General features: G+C 45.5%; 1 protein-coding gene across 6 annotated transcripts in view; it reads left to right on the plus strand.

Annotated features, from left to right (window-relative positions):
• TRPM3 (transient receptor potential cation channel subfamily M member 3) overlaps window positions 1–18,132 on the plus strand; it is a 612,909-nt gene that overhangs the window by 524,792 nt on the left and 69,985 nt on the right. For all 6 annotated transcript variants that reach the window (XM_077816402.1, XM_077816403.1, XM_077816404.1 and 3 more), the window contains exon 10: window positions 16,986–17,086. In XM_077816402.1, coding sequence (XP_077672528.1) covers window positions 16,986–17,086 — 101 coding nt within the window. The remainder of the gene's footprint in view (window positions 1–16,985; window positions 17,087–18,132) is intronic.

The following is an 18,132-nucleotide window of genomic DNA, read 5'->3' on the forward strand; positions in this document are numbered from 1 at the left end:
CAATCGTTCCGTGCCTTTTTTCTGTGCAGACGCCATGCCACGGCAAGCATGGAGCCCGCTCAGATCACTTTGGCAATTAGGAGCACATTAAACGCCACACGCATTATCCAGCAGTATATGCAGCACCAGAACCTGGCAAAGCGAAACCGGGCGAGTAGGCAACGTCAGCACGATGATGAGAGTGATGAGGACATGGACACAGACTTCTCACAAAGCATGGGCCCTGGCAATGCGGGCATCATGGTGCTAATGGGGCAGGTTCATGTGGTGGAATGCTGATTCTGGGCTTGGGAAACAAGCACAGACTGGTGGGACTGCATAGTGTTGCAGGTCTGGGACGATTCCCAGTGTCTGCAAAACTTTCGCATGCGTAAGGGCACTTTCATGGAACCTTGTGACTTGCTTTCCCCTGCCCTAAGGCGCATGAATACCAAGATGAGAGCAGCCCTCGCAGTTGAGAAGCAAGTGGCAATAGCCCTGTGGAAGCTTGCAATGCCAGACAGCTACCGGTCAGTCGGGAATCAATTTGGAGTGGGCAAATCTACTGTGGGGGCTGCTGTGATGCAAGTAGCCAACGCAATCAAAGATCTGCTGATATCAAGGGTAGTGACCCTGGGAAATGTGCAGGTCATAGTGGATGGCTTTGCTGCAATGGGATTCCCTAACTGTGGTGGGACCATAGACGGAAACCATATCCCTATCTCGGCACCGGAGCACCAAGCTGGCGAGTACATAAATGCAAGGGGTACTTTTCAATAGTGCTGCAAGCACTGGTGGATCACAAGGGACATTTCACCAACATCAACGTGGGATGGCCGGGAAAGGTACATGACGCTCGCATCTTCAGGAACTCTGGTCTGTTTCAAAAGCTGCAGGAAGGGACTTTATTCCCAGACCAGAAAATAACCGCTGGGGATGTTGAAATGCCTATATGTATCCTTGGGGACCCAGCCTACCCCTTAATGCCATGGCTCATGAAGCCATACACAGGCAGCCTGGACAGTAGTCAGGAGCTGTTCAACGACAGGTTGAGCAAGTGCAGAATGGTGGTAGAATGTGCATTTGGATGTTTAAAGGCGCGCTGGTGCAGTTTACTGACTCGCTTAGACCTCAGCGAAACCAATATTCCCACTGTTATTACTGCTTGCTGTGTGCTCCACAATATCTGTGAGAGTAAGGGGGAGACGTTTATGGCGGGGTGGGAGGTTGAGGCAAATCGCCTGGCTGCTGGTTACGCGCAGCCAGACACCAGGGCAGTTAGAAGAGCACAGGAGGGCACGGTGCGCATCAGAGAAGCTTTGAAAACCAGTGTCATGACTGGCCAGGCTACGGTGCGAAAGTTCTGTTTGTTTCTCCTTGATGAAACCCCCCGCCCCTTGGTTCACTCTACTTCCCTGTAAGCTAACCACCCTCCCCTCCTCCCTTCGATCACCGCTTGCAGAGGCAATAAAGTCATTGTTGCTTCACATTCATGCATTCTTTATTAATTCATCACACAAATAGGGGGATGACTGCCAAGGTAGCGCAGGAGGGGTGGGGGAGGAGGGAAGGACAAGGCCACACAGCACTTTAAAAGTTTAAAACTTTAAAACTTATTGAATGCCAGCCTTCTATTGCTTGGGCAATCCTCTGGGGTGGAGTGGCTGGGTGGCCGGATGCCCCCCCACCGCGTTCTTGGGTGTCTGGGTGAGGAGGCTACGGAACTTGGGGAGGAGGGCGCTTGGTTACACGGGGCTGTAGCGGCGGTCTGTGCTCCTGCTGCCTTTTCTGCAGCTCAACCATACGCTGGAGCATATTAGTTTGATCCTCCAGCAGCCTCAGCATTGAATCCTGCCTCCTCTCATCACGCTGCCACCACCTTTCAGCTTCAGCCCTCTCTTCAGCCCGCCACTTCTTCAGCCCACCACCTTTCCTTCTGGTCACTTTGTGCTTTCCTGCACTCTGACATTGTCCGCCTCCACGCATTCATCTGTGCTCTGTCAGTGTGGGAGGACAGCATGAGCTCAGAGAACATTTCATTGCGAGTGCGGTTTTTTTGCCTTCTAATCTTCGCTAGCCTCTGGGAAGGAGAAGATCCTGTGATCCTTGAAACACATGCAGCTGGTAGAGGAAAAAAAAGGGACAGTGGTATTTAAAAAGACACATTTTATAGAACAATGGGTACACTCTTTCAGGGTAAACCTTGCTGTTAACATTACATACATAGCACATGTGCTTTCATTACAAGGTCGCATTTTGCCTCCCCCAGCGAGTGGCTAGCCCCTCCCCCCTCCCCATGGCTAACAGCAGGGAACATTTCTGTTCAGCCACAGGCAAACAGCCCAGCAGGAATGGGCACCTCTGAATGTCCCCTTAAGAAAAGCACCCTATTTCAACCAGGTGACCATGAATGATATCACTCTCCTGAGGATAACACAGAGAGATAAAGAACAGATGTTGTTTGAACGCCAGCAAACATATACTGCAATGCTTTGTTCTACAGTGATTCCCAAGTACGTGCTACTGGCCTGGAGTGGTAAAGTGTCCTACCAGGGTGGATGGAATAAGGCTGCCCTCCCCAGAAACCTTTTGCAAAGGCTTTGGGAGTACATCCAAGAGAGCCGCAAATGCCAGAGCAAATTAATCATTAAACATGCTTGCTTTTAAACCATGTATAGTATTTAAAAGGGTACATCACCAGAGGTCCCTTCTCTGCCTGTCAGGTCCAGGAGGCAGCCTTGGATGGGTTCGGGGGCTACTGGGTCCAGGGTGAGAAACCGTTCCAGGCTGTCGGGAAAACCAGTTTCTCCGCTTGCTTGCTGTGAGCTATCTACAACCTCATCATCATCATCTTCCTCATCCCCAAAACCTGCTTCCGTGTTGCCTCAGTCTCCATTGAAGGAGTCAAACAATATAGCTGGGGTAGTGGTGGCTGAACCCCCTAAAATGGCATGCACCTCATCATAGAAGCGGCATGTTTTGGGTTCTGACCCGGAGCGGCCGTTCGCCTCTCTGGTTTTCTGGTAGACTTGCCTCAGCTCCTTAAGTTTCACGCAGCACTGCTTCGGGTCCCTGTTGTGGCCTCTGTCCTTCATGCCCTGGGAAATTTTGACAAATGTTTTGGCATTTCGAAAACTGGAACGTAGTTCTGATATCACGGATTCCTCTCCCCATACAGCGATCAGATCCCGTACCTCCCGTACCTCGGTCCATGCTGGAGCTCTTTTGCGATTCTGGGACTCCATCATGGTCACCTCTGCTGATGAGCTCTGCATGGTCACCTGCAGCTTGCCACGCTGGCCAAACAGGAAATTGAAATTCAAAAGTTCGCGGGCCTTTTCTGTCTACCTGGCCAGTGCATCTGAGTTGAGAGTGCTGTCCAGAGCGGTCGCAATGGAGCACTCTGGGATAGCTCCTGGAGGCCAATACCGTCTAATTGCATCCACAGTACCCCAAATTCGACCCGGCAAGGCTGATTTCAGCGCTAATCCCCTTGTCGGGGGTGGAGTAAGGAAATCGATTTTAAGAGTCCTTTAAGTTGAAAAAAAGGGCTTCGTCGTGTGGATGGGTGCAGGGTTAAATCGATCTAACACTGCTAAATTCAACCTAAACTCGTAGTGTAGACCAGGACTTAAAGAGAGACTATTTAAGGTCACTTACAATGCAGGCATTTCCATGCTCTGTAAAACATACTTGATATTTTGTCTCAATTTATAATGGTCTGTTGTAAATTAGTGTTTGTAATCCATTCTTAAACAATAGCTGATTGGCCCAAAAAAAAGTAGACCCAAACAATTTTAACAAAAAAGAATTTGTGGTGCATTGTTATACAATTATAGGTGAGATGTACTGTATGGTTGTGTATGCTTCTTTATTATATTATGATGAATCACCAAGTAATTCATCAAATGACATAGTCTCTCTATCAAAAGTTGTCAAAGATCAGTCTGCAAGCAGCCATCTGTCTTTTGTGTGTGTTATTCATGCACTCTGGGGAACCAGCAGAATGATGGACTGGATGACATGCTATAATACAGTGGTGACCCTTAAAATCTTACCGGTTACTTTAGATAACAGTCAGTGTTAAGGGTACATAGCCATAGTATTTGCAGTATTCAGAGTCTTCCTTATAATTAAGGCTAAGATTTTGTCAAGGTTATTTTTAGCAAAAGTCACAGACAGATCACAGGCAATAAACAAATACTCATGGAAGCCGTGACTTGTGTGTGTCTTTTGCTGCTGCGGCTCCATGGTTTACCCCACCACCGTGGTGGCTGGGAGCTGCAGGGTTCTCTTCCCCCTCTCCCCCCTGCAAGGCTGTCTCCGGTCGCTGGAACCCTGAGTAGGGCCCCCTGAGGAGCCTGTCTGTCCCTGGACCCCCACCCCTGCAGGGGGACCCCTGTTGCTGAAACAAAAACCCTGCTGGGGCCCTGCTGACTGCCAGCTCTGGTCCCGCAGCGCCAGGGGCTAAAGCAGAAAATGTCAGGGAGGTCTCTGGAAGTTACGGATTCAGTGACCTCTGTGACATAACCGTAGCCTTACTTATAATTTAGTAGCAAGGAGTACAAGTGGATACTACAAATAAAGGTAACCTCATATGCTTATCTTAGGTAAAATTGGGAATATTTTAAGAAGAAACTACTCTACATCTTTATCTCTAACTTTGGTGATCTTCTGAAGGCAAATAAGATACAGCAGGGAGATACTGGGCTAGATTCTTAGTGGAATTACTCCCAACTGAGACAAGTGTAAGTGAGATCTGGGCTACTTATATAGGTAAAGATCATGTACTTGGAAAACTCCACAATTTGCTTAATCTGTCTGTAGCCCCATAATAATCTAAGTCTGTTCTTCTATTCAGTAATCTTAAAAGATTGCATTATGACAAATCAGCTTTTTATTTGCTTTTAAAATCTTTTCACATTTTGATTTACTTTGGATCCCTTCTTACAGACTGTCATAAATATAAAGGGAAGGGTAACCACCTTTCTGTATACAGTGCTATCAAATCCCTCCTGGCCGGAGGCAAAACCCTTTCACCTGTAAAGGGTTAAGAAGCTAAGGTAACCTCGCTGACACCTGACCCAAAATGACCGATAAGGGGACAAGATACTTTCAAATCTGGAGTGGGGGGGAGGGGATGAAGGGTTTTGTCTGTCTGTGTGATGCTTTTGCTGGGAACAGATCAGGAATGCAAGCTTTACAACTCCTGTAAAGTTAGTAAGTAAACTAGCTAGAAAATGCGTTAGATTTTCTTTTGTTTAATGGCTTGTAAAATAAGCTGTGCTGGAGGAAATGTGTATTCCTGTTTTTGTGTCTTTTTGTAACTTAAGGTTTTACCGAGAGGGATTCTCTATGTTTTGAATCTGATTACCCTGGAAGGTATTTACCATCCAGATTTTATAGAGGTGTTTTTTTACCTTTTCTTTAATTAAAATTCTTCTTTTAAGAACCTGATTGCTTTTTCATTGTTCTTAAGATCCGAGGGTTTGGGTCTGTGTTCACCTGTACCAATTAGTGAGGATTATTATCAAGCCTTCCCCAGGAAAGAGGATGTAGGGCTTGGGGGGGGATATTTTGGGGGAAGATGTCTCCAAGTGGTCTCTTTCCCTGTTCTTTGTTTAAAACGCTTGGTGGTGGCAGCATACTGTTCAAGGACAAGGCAAAGTTTGTACTTTGGGGAAGTTTTTAACCTAAGCTTGTAAGAATAAGCTTAGGCGGTCTTTCATGCAGATCCCCACATCTGTACCCTAGAGTTCAGAGTGGGGAAGGAACCTTGACACAGACACTCATACAATTAGTCCTAACTCACATGAGTCATTCTACAGATTTCAAGGTATGATGCATCCAAAAGGTACAGGTAGATTGCTACTGAGTAAGATCTGCTTGCAGACACAAAACTAATTTAACCAAACTGGAATTGTGTGGCAAAATAGAATTACTTGCATGATTAAGTGTTATTCACCTGAACTTGTGTTTGCGGAATCCAGCTCTCTGTTTACAAATATCCCATTTTTTGTAAAAAATAGGGAGTACAAATAAGTATCTACAACTGTTGTCACTCAATTCTTTATTACAAACTGTATTGGCTGAAAAATGGAATAATATTTTTAAACATCAAGCAGTTATTTTAAGAATAATCCTGGAAATATTTATGGCATGAACTGTGACTGCCATATATAAACAGCACACAGGGTATTACCGTGTTCCCCAGTACCAGCATTTCATAGAATCATAGAATATCAGGGTTGGAAGGGATGTCAGGAGGTCATCTAGTCCTGCTCAAAGCAGGACCAATCCCCAACTAAATCATCCCAGCCAGGGGTTTGTCAAGCCTGACTTTAAAAACCTCAAAGGAAGGAGATTCCACCACCTCCCTAGGTAACGCATTCCAGTGCTTCACCACCCTCCTAGTGAAAAAGTTCTTCCTAATATCCAACCTAAACCTCCCGCACTGCAACTTGAGACCATTACTCCTTGTTCTGTCATCTGCTACCACTGAGAACAGTCTAGATCCATCCATTTCTGCCATCTCACTTGCTACAAACTTCAAATATACAAGTCAATTTCTGAGTCCGTTGTGAAGAGGGTCCATGTTTCTCTCTCTCTCACACACCATATGAGCTGTCATTTATATAGCATTAAAATTCAAGGAGCCTAATAAGAGATGTATGTGCATATGGTGTGCAGGATGGGGTGCATATGTTATACAGCCCTAGTGTGTTATACAGTCCTAGTATGCAGATAATAATGAACCTTTCCCAATGTTTTTCTGTTCCTATCAGAAATGGTTTGAAAAAACAATGAAATGTGATAACATCTTTTTTATGGTCTTATGTTTGCTTGGAGTCCTAGCAATGTGTTCCCCCTTAACAGATAATGAGGCCAGTTAAATCACTGTGCTGAATTAAGGACCGGAAGGTTAGATGGTATTTTGGCAGTGCCATTCTGCTGCCTAGGAAAGTTTTCTACAATTGTCAGCAAGCTGCTCCCACCCCTATTTTCTGGATTTGGCAGAGTGCACTGCCATGTGGGAGACTTGGATGTGTTGGACTAACAAAGTGCAGCTTTCATTTAAGTTAATGGGAATTGTGTCTGCTTATTCCAGGGCTGAGTTTCCCCCGGTCTCTTGCCCTGCAGGCTGAAAGAATATGGGCTTGTGGGGAAAGAAGAACACTCAGCCCCACCAGGGAGATGAATGCCTTATATGATCAATAGCTCCTCCTTTGGTTGATGGACTGGCATGTTGTGAGAATCAAAAGATGAAGAATAGTGACTGTGACATAGGTTATAAAGCAGAGAGAAGTATGGGGAGATCCTCCCCCTCAATGCCAGTACCAGCCTCCCCCTCAATGCCAGTACCAGCCTCAGCATAGGCATGAGCCTTACTATAGGCGAGGCAGGTCTAGGCCCAAGACCTGCGCAGGCTCAACAAATTCCTGGTCAAGGACCAGTTCCACATGGTTTCTCTGGGCACCATCATCCCTTCTCTGGATCCAGGGGACTGGTACGCTGCCCTAGACATGAAGGATGCGTACTTTCATATCGTCATTTTCCCAGCACATCGGTGGTTCCTATGCTTCACTGTGGGCCGAGAACATTATCAGTTTGCAGTTATCCCGTTTGGTCTAGCCGTGGCCCCAAGGGTGTTCATGAAGTGCATGGCGTTGGTGGCGGCCTTCTTACAGAGGCAGAGAATCCGGGTGTACCCGTACCTCGACGACTGGCTCCTGGTGGATCCGATCCGAGGCAGAGGTGCGGGGCCATGTGGAGGTGGCCCTGAGATTGTTCCACGAGCTGGGGCTCCTGCTCAACATCCCCAAGTCCATGCTCGTCCGCATGCGGAGAGTGGAATTCATTGGGGCAGTCCTGGACACGGTGTAGACCAGGGCAAGCCTTCCGGTATCCCGATTCCGGGCTATCCAACAAGCAGTGGCCTCCCTGTGCCAGTTTCCAACAACAATGGCCAGGTGCTGCCTGCGGTTGCTGGGCCACATGGCAGCATGCACGCACGTGGTCAGGCATGCCAGACTGAGACTCAGGACTCTGCAGGCGTGGCTCACTCGTGTGTACCGCCCAGGCAGGGACCCCCTGGACTTAGTAGTGACAGCCCCAAGGGATGTGCTGGACTCCCTGCTGTGGTGGCAGTCCCAGCCTGTGGTTTGCGAAGGCATCCCCTTTGCCGCCCCACTTCCCGACCTGACGCTGGTGACGGATGCGTCAGACCACGGATGGAGAGCTCACCTGGGGGACCTCATGATGCAGGGGTTGTGGTCCAAGGCAGAGCGGTTGCTCCATATCAACGTGAAGGAGCTCAGGGCGGTTCGTCTCGCCTACCAGACCTTTCACGCCACTCTGAGCGTGACAGTTCTGACAGACAACACTACTGCCATGTTTTATATAAACAAGCAGGGCGGGGTTCGTTCCTCGCCACTCTGTCGCGAGGCTCTCCTCCTCTGGGACCTTTGCATAGCTCATGTGATTCACCTCGAGGCATCCTATCTCCTGGGGGTGCGGAACGAGCTGGCGGACTCCCTCAGTAGATCGTACCGTATGCACGAGTGGACGCTCAGGGCAGACGTCGTGCTTTCGCTCTTCCACAGGTGGGGGTTTCCATGGGTAGATCTGTTTGCCACCAGTGCCAACGCCCAGTGCCCACGGTTCTGTTCATTCCAGAGCCGCAGCCCGGGCTCACTCACGGAAACGTTTGCAATCCCATGGAGAGGGGGCTTGATGTATGCCTACCCCCCACTCCCCTTGGTGCACAAGGTCCTGCTCAAGGTGCGCAGGGACAGGGCAGCAGTGATCCTCATCGCCCCAGCCTGGGCCCGCCAACACTGGTACACATCGCTCCCCCCGTTTGAACTTAGTGTCAAGTGGAAAAGGTTCTTGTGTTGGTGTGAACCCCTACAGGTGCAGCCGGGCCAGGCCCCGGTGCAGGCCATTCTGGAGTACCTCCTGCTCAAGCAGCAAGGGCTAGCCCCGTCCTCACTCAGAGTGCACCTGGCGGCCATCTCCGCCTTCCATCCGGGGTTCTCGGGGGGCTCGGTGTTTTCCCATCCAATGGTGGGGCAGTTCCTTAAAGGGTTGGACGCCCCCCAGTCCCTCCATGGAACCTTAACCTGGTCCTTTCTAAACTCATGGGACCCCCATTCAAGCCCCTCGCTACCTATTCTCTCCTCCACCTTTCCTGGAAGATGGCATTTCTGGTTGCCATTACCTCGGCCAGAAGGGTGTCCGAACTGAGGGCCCTCACCTCTGAGCCACCATACACAGTATTTCACAAGGACAAGGTGCAGCTCCGGCCGCACCCCAAGTTCCTCCCTGAGGTGGTGTCCCAATTCCATCTGGGCCAGGACATTTATCTGCCGGTGTTCTTCCCGAAACCCCATACGGACCCGAATCACCGCAGCTTTGCACGCCTTGGATGTGCGTCGAGCGCTAGCGTTCTATTTGGAGCTCACCAAGCCCTTTTGCAAATCCACGCAGCTGTTTGTGGCTGTGGCCGAGAGGTTAAAAGGCCTCCCAGTGTCGGCGCAGCGGATTTTGTCTTGGATTACAAGCTGCATCCGGGAGTGCTATGAGCTCGCAGGTATTCTGGCCCCCACGGTCACGGCCCACTCAACCAGGGCGCAAGCGACTTCCGCGGCGTTCCTGGCACAGGTCCCGATCCAGAAGATCTGCAGAGCAGCCACCTGGTCCTCGGTGCACACCTTCACGACCTACTATGAGGTCAACCAGCAGGCCAGAGAGGACGCGGCAGTTGGCAGAGCAGTCCTCCGAGCAGTTGTTCTGTGACTCCTACCCTCCACCAGAGGTAAGCTTGTAAATCACCTAATGTGGAATGGACATGAACAAGCACTCAAAGAAGAAAAAACGGTTACTTGCTTTCTCATAACTGTTGTTCTTCGAGATGTGGTGTTCACGTCCATTCCACCACCCACCCTCCTACCCCTCTGTCAGAGTCGCAGGCAAGAAGGAACTGGAGGGGGTCAGGCCGGCGGGGGTATATATGTGGGGCGCAGGGGTGCCACTCGGGGGGCCCGCCGGCCCACCGGGAGCTGCTACGGGAAAAAGTTTCCGACACTCGAGCACGCGGCATGCGCACACCTAATGTGGAATGGACATTCACAACATATCTCGAAGAACAACAGTTACGAGAAAGTAAGTAACCGTTTTTTTCCTTCCAAACGTGTAAGAAAAGTCTGCACAGAACAGTAAACTAGCAATGTTCTGTTTAAATAATTTTACTATTTAAACACCAGAGCACTGAGCACGTGCAAATGTGTGACTGTAAAAATACTACTCTGAGTTGGTGACTGCCGACCAAGAAAACGAGCAGACATTTTCTTATGACAGTGGTAGATTTTTCTTTTATGTTTAAAAAAAAAAAAAAATAGAAGCCACCAACCAAAAGCTTTTCTAATAACATTTCTGTATCTCTCTTTATTTTTAACACAGATGCCATTTGGTTTGTGGTTAACATGAATGTTTTGCTGCTACTCCATAGTAATAAGTGTAGTTAAAACCTCAAGGCATTATGGACATTTTCACACAGAATTAAGGAAAAGAAGTTGGTCCAAAGAAACCAAAAATCATCCCTTGCTTAAATAAATAAAAATCCCAAACCCAGGAAATACATGATTTCAAAATTTTATTCTGTTCTTAATGATTTTAACAGGATCCTTCCACTATACTCTGCCTAAAGTGTGAAAACTTGACATTTGCTATTAAGGCAATCACAGAAACTGCAGTTCTTCATCCCTGTTTGTTAGTAGGTCACAAATCAGCTCCTTAAACTTGACATTCTGCTTTTTTCAGGTATTTTTCCAAGGTTTGAATCCCAACATGTATTCCCCAAAGACTTCAACCTCCTACAATGTAATTCTCTATGCAGCCAAAGAGGATGATTTATTAGCCAGGGAAGGGTCATTCTCTATTTTAAAAGTTATTTGCAGTACCAGCTCCTGCTGTAATACTAAGTTTGTGATCAGGATGTATACCCTGCAGGGGTCCTGTCTGGTCCAGAATATCATTTTTGCAAGTATCATCTATTCATATCTTCTCCTTTCTCAGTAAATGTAAAGGTGTTGCCTCTTTGTCCATATTGGTAGTATAAGACAGCATTTTCCTCAAAGTGATTTTCTGTTATCTCAAAAGGAGGTTGATCCTCTGAGGATAATTTATTTACATAGAATCATAGAACCATAGGACAGAAGAACCCAATGTACAGCTACAGACTAGGGACTAAATGGCTAGGCAGCAGTTCTGCGGAAAAGGACCTAGGGGTGACAGTGGATGAGAAGCTGGATATGAGTCAGCAGTGTGCCCTTGTTGCCAAGAAGGCCAATGGCATTTTGGGATGTATAAGTAGGGGCATAGCGAGCAGATCGAGGGACGTGATCGTCCCCCTCTATTCGACATTGGTGAGGCCTCATCTGGAGTACTGTGTCCAGTTTTGGGGACCACACTACAAGAAGGATGTGGATAAATTGAAGAGAGTCCAGCGAAGGGCAACAAAAATGATTAGGGGTCTGGAACACATGACTTATGAGGAGAGGCTGAGGGAACTGGGATTGTTTAGTCTGCAGAAGAGAAGAATGAGGGGGGATTTGATAGCTGCTTTCAACTACCTGAGAGGTGGTTCCAGAGAGGATGGTTCTAGACTATTCTCAGTGGTAGAAGAGGACAGGACAAGGAGTAATGGTCTCAACTTGCAGTGGGGGAGGTTTAGGTTGGATATTAGGAAAAACTTTTTCACTAGGAGGGTGGTGAAACACTGGAATGCGTTATCTAGGGAGGTGGTAGAATCTCCTTCCTTAGAAGGTTTTAAGGTCAGGCTTGACAAAGCCCTGGCTGGGATGATTTAATTGGGGATTGGTCCTGCTTTGAGCAGGGGGTTGGACTAGATGACCTCCTGAGGTCCCTTCCAACCCTGATATTCTATGATGAGTATGAAAGAAGAGACATTTTCTGGATTCTACTTTATATCACATATCTTCTTGTTAACATGAAGTTTTTTTGATCGTAAAGGAGAACAGGAAAATGTAGGGAATGTGTGACTTTTTTAAAATCAGTGTGTTCAGCTAAGTAAAATCTCCAAGTCTAAAGTAATTTTCAGTTGTCTAAGATTGGACCTGAATTATCCTGAAATTCAAGGATGTTTGGATACAGGGTTGTAGTTGTGGCCCATCTTTACAGCTATGTCAAGAAAGCAAAAAAAGGAAGGGAGAGCAATTACTGGCTGATTTGTCACAGTATCATTGAGAAGGATTTTGTAACCCTTGCCCACCACTGGTTCAGTGCTATATAAATGCTAATTAATAGTCCCACCACGCACAATGAGGAGTTCATAGGGAATGGTAGAAGGTAGGAGGGTTGGAGGCAGAGCAGCATCAATTCTTGCCTATAGTGAGTCTTGCTACCAGCTCATTGCCTTTTAAGACGGAGTCAGATACATTTCCTTATAGTGCAGAAACTCTCTTGCCTCCAACATTTCACATAGTAAAAGCTTGTACAGTGTTTGAGAGAGTGTTTCCTTGTTTGCTCTAAAGAGCCATGAAAGACCTGCACTTTGCTTAATCATGTCTTCAGCATCACCTTGCTTTAAGGTGATCTCCTATAAGGCAGAGAACGGTATCCAGACCAGTTTTCAGGTTATATTGCCCAGGCGCTACAACAACACATTGTTCCAAGAGCCACTTGAACGTGTGGGAAGTAGATTTGCAGTTGTATGATTTTTTGGTAAGTAATTTTCTTGCTACAGGTCATGCAGTCTACATTTGCCTACCTTTAACAACAGTGGCAATTGATTTTGTGCTCTTAGAGCTGCTTTTTCCAGGAAGAAAGTATGACAGGAAAGTTAAAGGCAACATCCTGTGATTAGTACTACAAATGCCTGGTTTTTGTGTGTATCAAATATCCTCAGTTCATAATACACTATAAGAGAAAGGCTGGGTCCTGCAGGATCACAAGGCTGTTGCAACGCCTGAAGAACGTTGACAACACAGTCATGTTTCCATCCAATGGACACATAGGGCTGCCCAAGTCCTTTCAACGCCTGAACTGTTAATATTTTGAAAGAGGCACACTGTATGGTATATACTAATTATGACATTACTGCCACATAATTCACTGATATGTTCACTGAACCATTTGCTAGGCTAATGCAAACCTGGAGCCTGTGCACTCCTTCCAGCTTGTGAATAAGTCATGATTCCTGCTTACAGAGCATCCATAGTGTAGCATCTGATTGTCCTGGAAGGCACAGTGTGATGGGTCTGTCAGCCATGAAATCACTGCACAGTTGACACAAAACGACATGGCATTAGCTCAGTGCATTATGTTTCAGAGATAGGCGGGAATCTGTTAACTGCTCCCCTACTTATTAATATAATTGTTATTGTTAATTTTTTTTAAGTGTCAGTAATTTTCTTTGAGCTGTGCAAAATACAAATGCACTAGAAGATACGGAGGAGTTAATGTGGATTGTTTTTCTAATCTAACACCCTTCAATTCTAATGAAATGATGGAACAGAGAGAATGTTTTACATGAAGTTGTGCTGAAAAGCATGAGGGAAGAAGTGAGGATTCTTTTTCTTTTTCCAATTCTTTTTGGATTCTCCTTCAGACATGGTTATCTGGACAATGCAATGTCTCGGGGGCACCCCCTCTAGATTCTTGATGATGAACATAAAAAAAAAAAAGAGAGAGAGACTATCCCAGAGAATCCATCACAGGTTTTACACTGAGCACTCTGTCTCTAGGAAATTCCAGCTAGTACAGGATGCTGCAGTGTGTCTCCTCAGCAACACAAGCTACCATAAGCACATCAAAGGAGTCCTCTGCTTTCTCTACTGACTTCTCATAGATCATCAAGTCGAGTTCAAGGTCTCAGTCCTTATTTTCAAGGTACTCAGTTGCCCACACCCAGGATATCTAAAAGATCACCTAAAGCTCCGGGATGAGGACTGTGGTTTACAACTCTACTCCCTGGGCACAATGGAATTTTCTACCATAAAGGTAAAGCTCATCTGTGCTGGAGACAGAGCTTTCCAAGGGGCCAGTCTAGGACTGTGGAATTAACTCCCATGGAAATTAAGGACCATCATAGACCTCACCACCTTCCACTTCTTCCCCTCTTCTACTATAAACCCACAGCAGTGTGTACATTAAAAAACAAAAACCCTTCCGAAACAGAACATCACACTGCAAAGATAATTTTCCCTGTGAGCAGAGGATGAGAGGGAGAATGAACCACACATGACAGATGTTAGTCATGTGTCACTACTGGGAGCCCTGGGCCCTTTTAAATCACCTGTGAGGGCCGCTGGGCTCCTAGGCGTGTGCGGGGTGGTACCAGCAGCAGCGAAGGCAGCCAAGCAGGCATGGGGAGACCCTGGCCATGCCGGAAGAGCGCTCTGGGCAGCACAGCTGTCCTGGGGCCCGGAATTGCTCTCAGAGGGTCTGTTTGGGAATATAGGGTCTTGTCCTGCAAACTCTTCCATGTGTGGAGCTTGGCTTCAATAAAACTATTCTCAGTAGTGTTTGTTGTAACAGGTCCTTGGTGAGTACTTTGCAGAGAGACCCATGCAATGTGGTTTGCACAGGAAGTTCACAGATAAACTTGTTACTGAGAAATGTAAGTACTCTGATTTAAGGAGAATGCTAATAATCCAGGACACAATATTCACCAGTCAGGCAAATTACTACCAAGTAATAGCCACAAATGTTGCTATTCTCTGGATTACCATTGTATGCATGGGTCTGTGTTTTCCTTTACGTGCTGCTGACACTCTTGATTCTGAGCTCCAAGGAGTGGCCCCCTTTTCTAGAGTGGGCTGAATTCAAAGTTTTGCCTTCCTTTGGGGTAGCTGTCAGTGGCACTGCATAAAAGCAGAAGCAGCAGGGAATAGAAATGCTAGTACCTCACCACAGATAGTATCAAAACGAGTGATACCTTTAGTGTCCAGACTAGCAGATGAATGAGAGGTGTGGATACTGTGTTTACTGTGCCCTATTTTTGCATTTCCAATTTATTCTTTGACATTGATTTCTTTATGCTGCAGCAACACATGAGAATGAGGGAATCCTACCTATAGAATCAGTCTTGGGAGTAGGCAAACTGGTTAATTTTTAAATTTTTCACACAGCGCACAGTCTGTGGAACTCCTTGCCAGAGGATGTTGTGAAGGCCAAGACTATAACAGGGTTCAAAAAAGAACTAGATAAGTTCATGGAGAATAGTTCCATAAATGACTGTTAGCTAGGATGGGTAGGGATGGTGTCCCTAGCCTCTGTTTGCCAGAAGATGGGAATGGGTGACAGGGCCTGGATCACTTGATGATTACCTGTTCTGTTCATTCCCTCTTGGGCACCTGGCATTGACCACTGGTGGAAGACAGGATATTGGGCGAGATGGACCTTTAGTCTGACCCAGTATGGCCGTTCTTAGTTTCCTAGAGTGCCAAAACCAGATGGCATCTATTGGAGTTATAGGTGAATCTGTATCCACAATTGCAGTGGCTTTTCTAAAATATTTGCTTGGTTTTGCCCATTTCATACATGTTGGAAAGGATGTTTCTTACTCCAGTGGACATTTTTGTTTCTTGTTCTTAGTGCTGTTTGGAATTTAATCTTAAATTGTTTGAATTTTCTTTATCTATTAAAAGTAATCAGTGCATCATGGAAAAAAATGGACTAAACTGCATCCATAGCCCATATGCTATTTTGTATAAATGTTCTACACCTTTGATTTTGTTTTCCTTTGATCTATTAGCAGCATAATCTAAACAATCACACACTGAAGAAGGCAGCCCTCTGATGTGGACAGACAAATGAAGGGGTTTCCTAGCAACAAGAACCATATGATGGCTCTCAGAGCAACTCCTCTGCCTGGGTCAGGTTTCCTTCCACATTCATGGCTCTCATGAAAGACAGGGAATCAAGATGCCTGTGCCCAGTTGGTTTACTAACTGACAGACTGATTTTGATGTAAAGTAAGAACGCCCTGGAGAGACCATCTGTTTCATTCAAGTATCACATCCTGGTGTTCAGCACATTTGCCAGATAATAAAATGAACCAATACAGTAATTAACCCATATAGAAAAATGCTGCCTCATTGAGGCCCTGCCTACCAGCAAAATCAAAGGGCTCTTATTTATTTTGCTGATCAGTTCATTAATACTAATTCTCATTGTGACTACTGAAGTTCAGATATTGTTTTTGGTTACAAATCCGCTCAATAACCCTGAAATCCTTAGCAGAACATTTTTTTAAAAAAAAGGGGGGGGGGGCAGATCAGGAGTGTCCCACAAAATCAGTTAAAACTGAAGTGAAGAACTCTGCCTTTCCAAAAACAACAACCCTCTCATAAGCCTTAGCTGCATACTCTCTTACTTAAAGAAAGTAATATTACATTTCATTATCAGCTATATGTCATGCTTGCTCATATGAATTTCTCTGCTATGGGACTTGCTGTTCATCCATACTGGTAAAAGAAGGCATAATCCCAGTGTTTTCTTTGTGGGTAATACAAATCCTTCTTATAATACAGAACTCTCAGGTATCCAGCACTATTATGCATAGAAAGTGGAGGCTTCTTCATACGTAATCAGTCAAGGCAGGTACAAGATTGACATGTTTGTAGATTGGGCACATGCCCCTGCGTATATGATCTTGCAATTGGAGCAGGAGACAGTCAGGACAACTGGGTTCTATTTCTGGTCCCTATTTGAGTGGATATTGTACTTGTATTTCACAAGGGTGCTGAGGCATAATTTATTAATCTTTGCAAAGGTGAAAAGTGCTATATAAGTATTTTATTGCAGGGGAAGGGTTGTATTTGATAATATAGGGCCCAGTTCTGAAGTTCTTACTCAGGAACAATTGCCATTGACATTGGTGGGAGTTCTGACTAAGTGAAGAGACTTCATATTCTAGTGTTGGGCCATTGACCGGGTCTAAAATGTGCCTTTTTTTTTTCTCCCTGTCTGTTTATATATAGGAGCTAATGCGTCTGCTCCAGACCAACTGAGCCTAGCTTTGGCCTGGAACAGAGTAGACATCGCTCGCAGTCAGATCTTTATTTATGGGCAACAGTGGCCGGTACAGTATATACCATCGTCTGCAGAAAACGCTTAAAATCTGATATGAAAGTGAATGCATTTTTTTAAAAAAACAGACTAATATGGGGTTTACAACATACTGAGACATGTTCAAGTCCATCTCAAGTTTCCCTGGTCAGAGCTACTTGAAGGCAGGATAGATCACAAAAGTGCCCTGCTCTTCTTAAAGGAAATGATGCCATTTAGTGATGCATCTAGATCATCGCATCCACTGGCCACACCTTCCATGAGATAAACAACAAAAACTAAGCTATATTAAAATTTGTTCTATAAACTACCAGTGAGTGTCTGCTGCATACCTTTTGTGTGCAAAAAAAAAAAAAACATTAAAATATAGTTATGGGGAAAGTGAGATTTTTTTTTAAACTTTTCTAAACATCCACATGACATTGTATGCTAATACTTATGATAATCTGTCATGTTGTAGTACATGATGTAGTAAATGTAAGTTAGATACCTATCAGGTGTCATCAGACACAAACTATCACAATGTGAGACCTCCAGAGCAATTGTATCAAAGAAAATTGCCTATGTTTAAATACATTTGTTGAATTTTTATTTTAAATGTATTCTCCAGTTCTTGCTACTCACAAAGTTGGGATTTGCAAAGGAGCCTTGTTAGTCAGTTTTTCAGTTAACCAGAATATTTCTCTTGCGTTCTCTATTGGAAATGAGCATGCAAAACACATGCAGCAGAGATTTAAGAGGGAAACCTGGATTAGGTGATTCCAAACAGCTACTGATGTCTCTCTCCATCACAAAATCACAGTGGCAATCTGTGTAAAATCTATTGTGTAAATTCAGTTCACAAGCTAAAAGCTGTAGGTACAAAGTACCTCCACAGAACAGAAGAAAGCCTGGACTGTGTGTAAAATGGATGTGATCTATCTGTTGCATTTGGCCCTTGTTGGAAATGCTGTTTAAATATTTCTGCTTCCCTGGTTTCAAACTCTTTTTGGCTGCTTGTGCGACAATATTCACTTAGTAGGAGGTAGGACTGAATGAGTACAAAGTGAAAAATCAAAA

The sequence above is a fragment of the Eretmochelys imbricata genome, chromosome 5, assembly GCF_965152235.1.
Source record: "Eretmochelys imbricata isolate rEreImb1 chromosome 5, rEreImb1.hap1, whole genome shotgun sequence".
Classification (NCBI taxonomy): domain Eukaryota; kingdom Metazoa; phylum Chordata; order Testudines; family Cheloniidae; genus Eretmochelys; species Eretmochelys imbricata.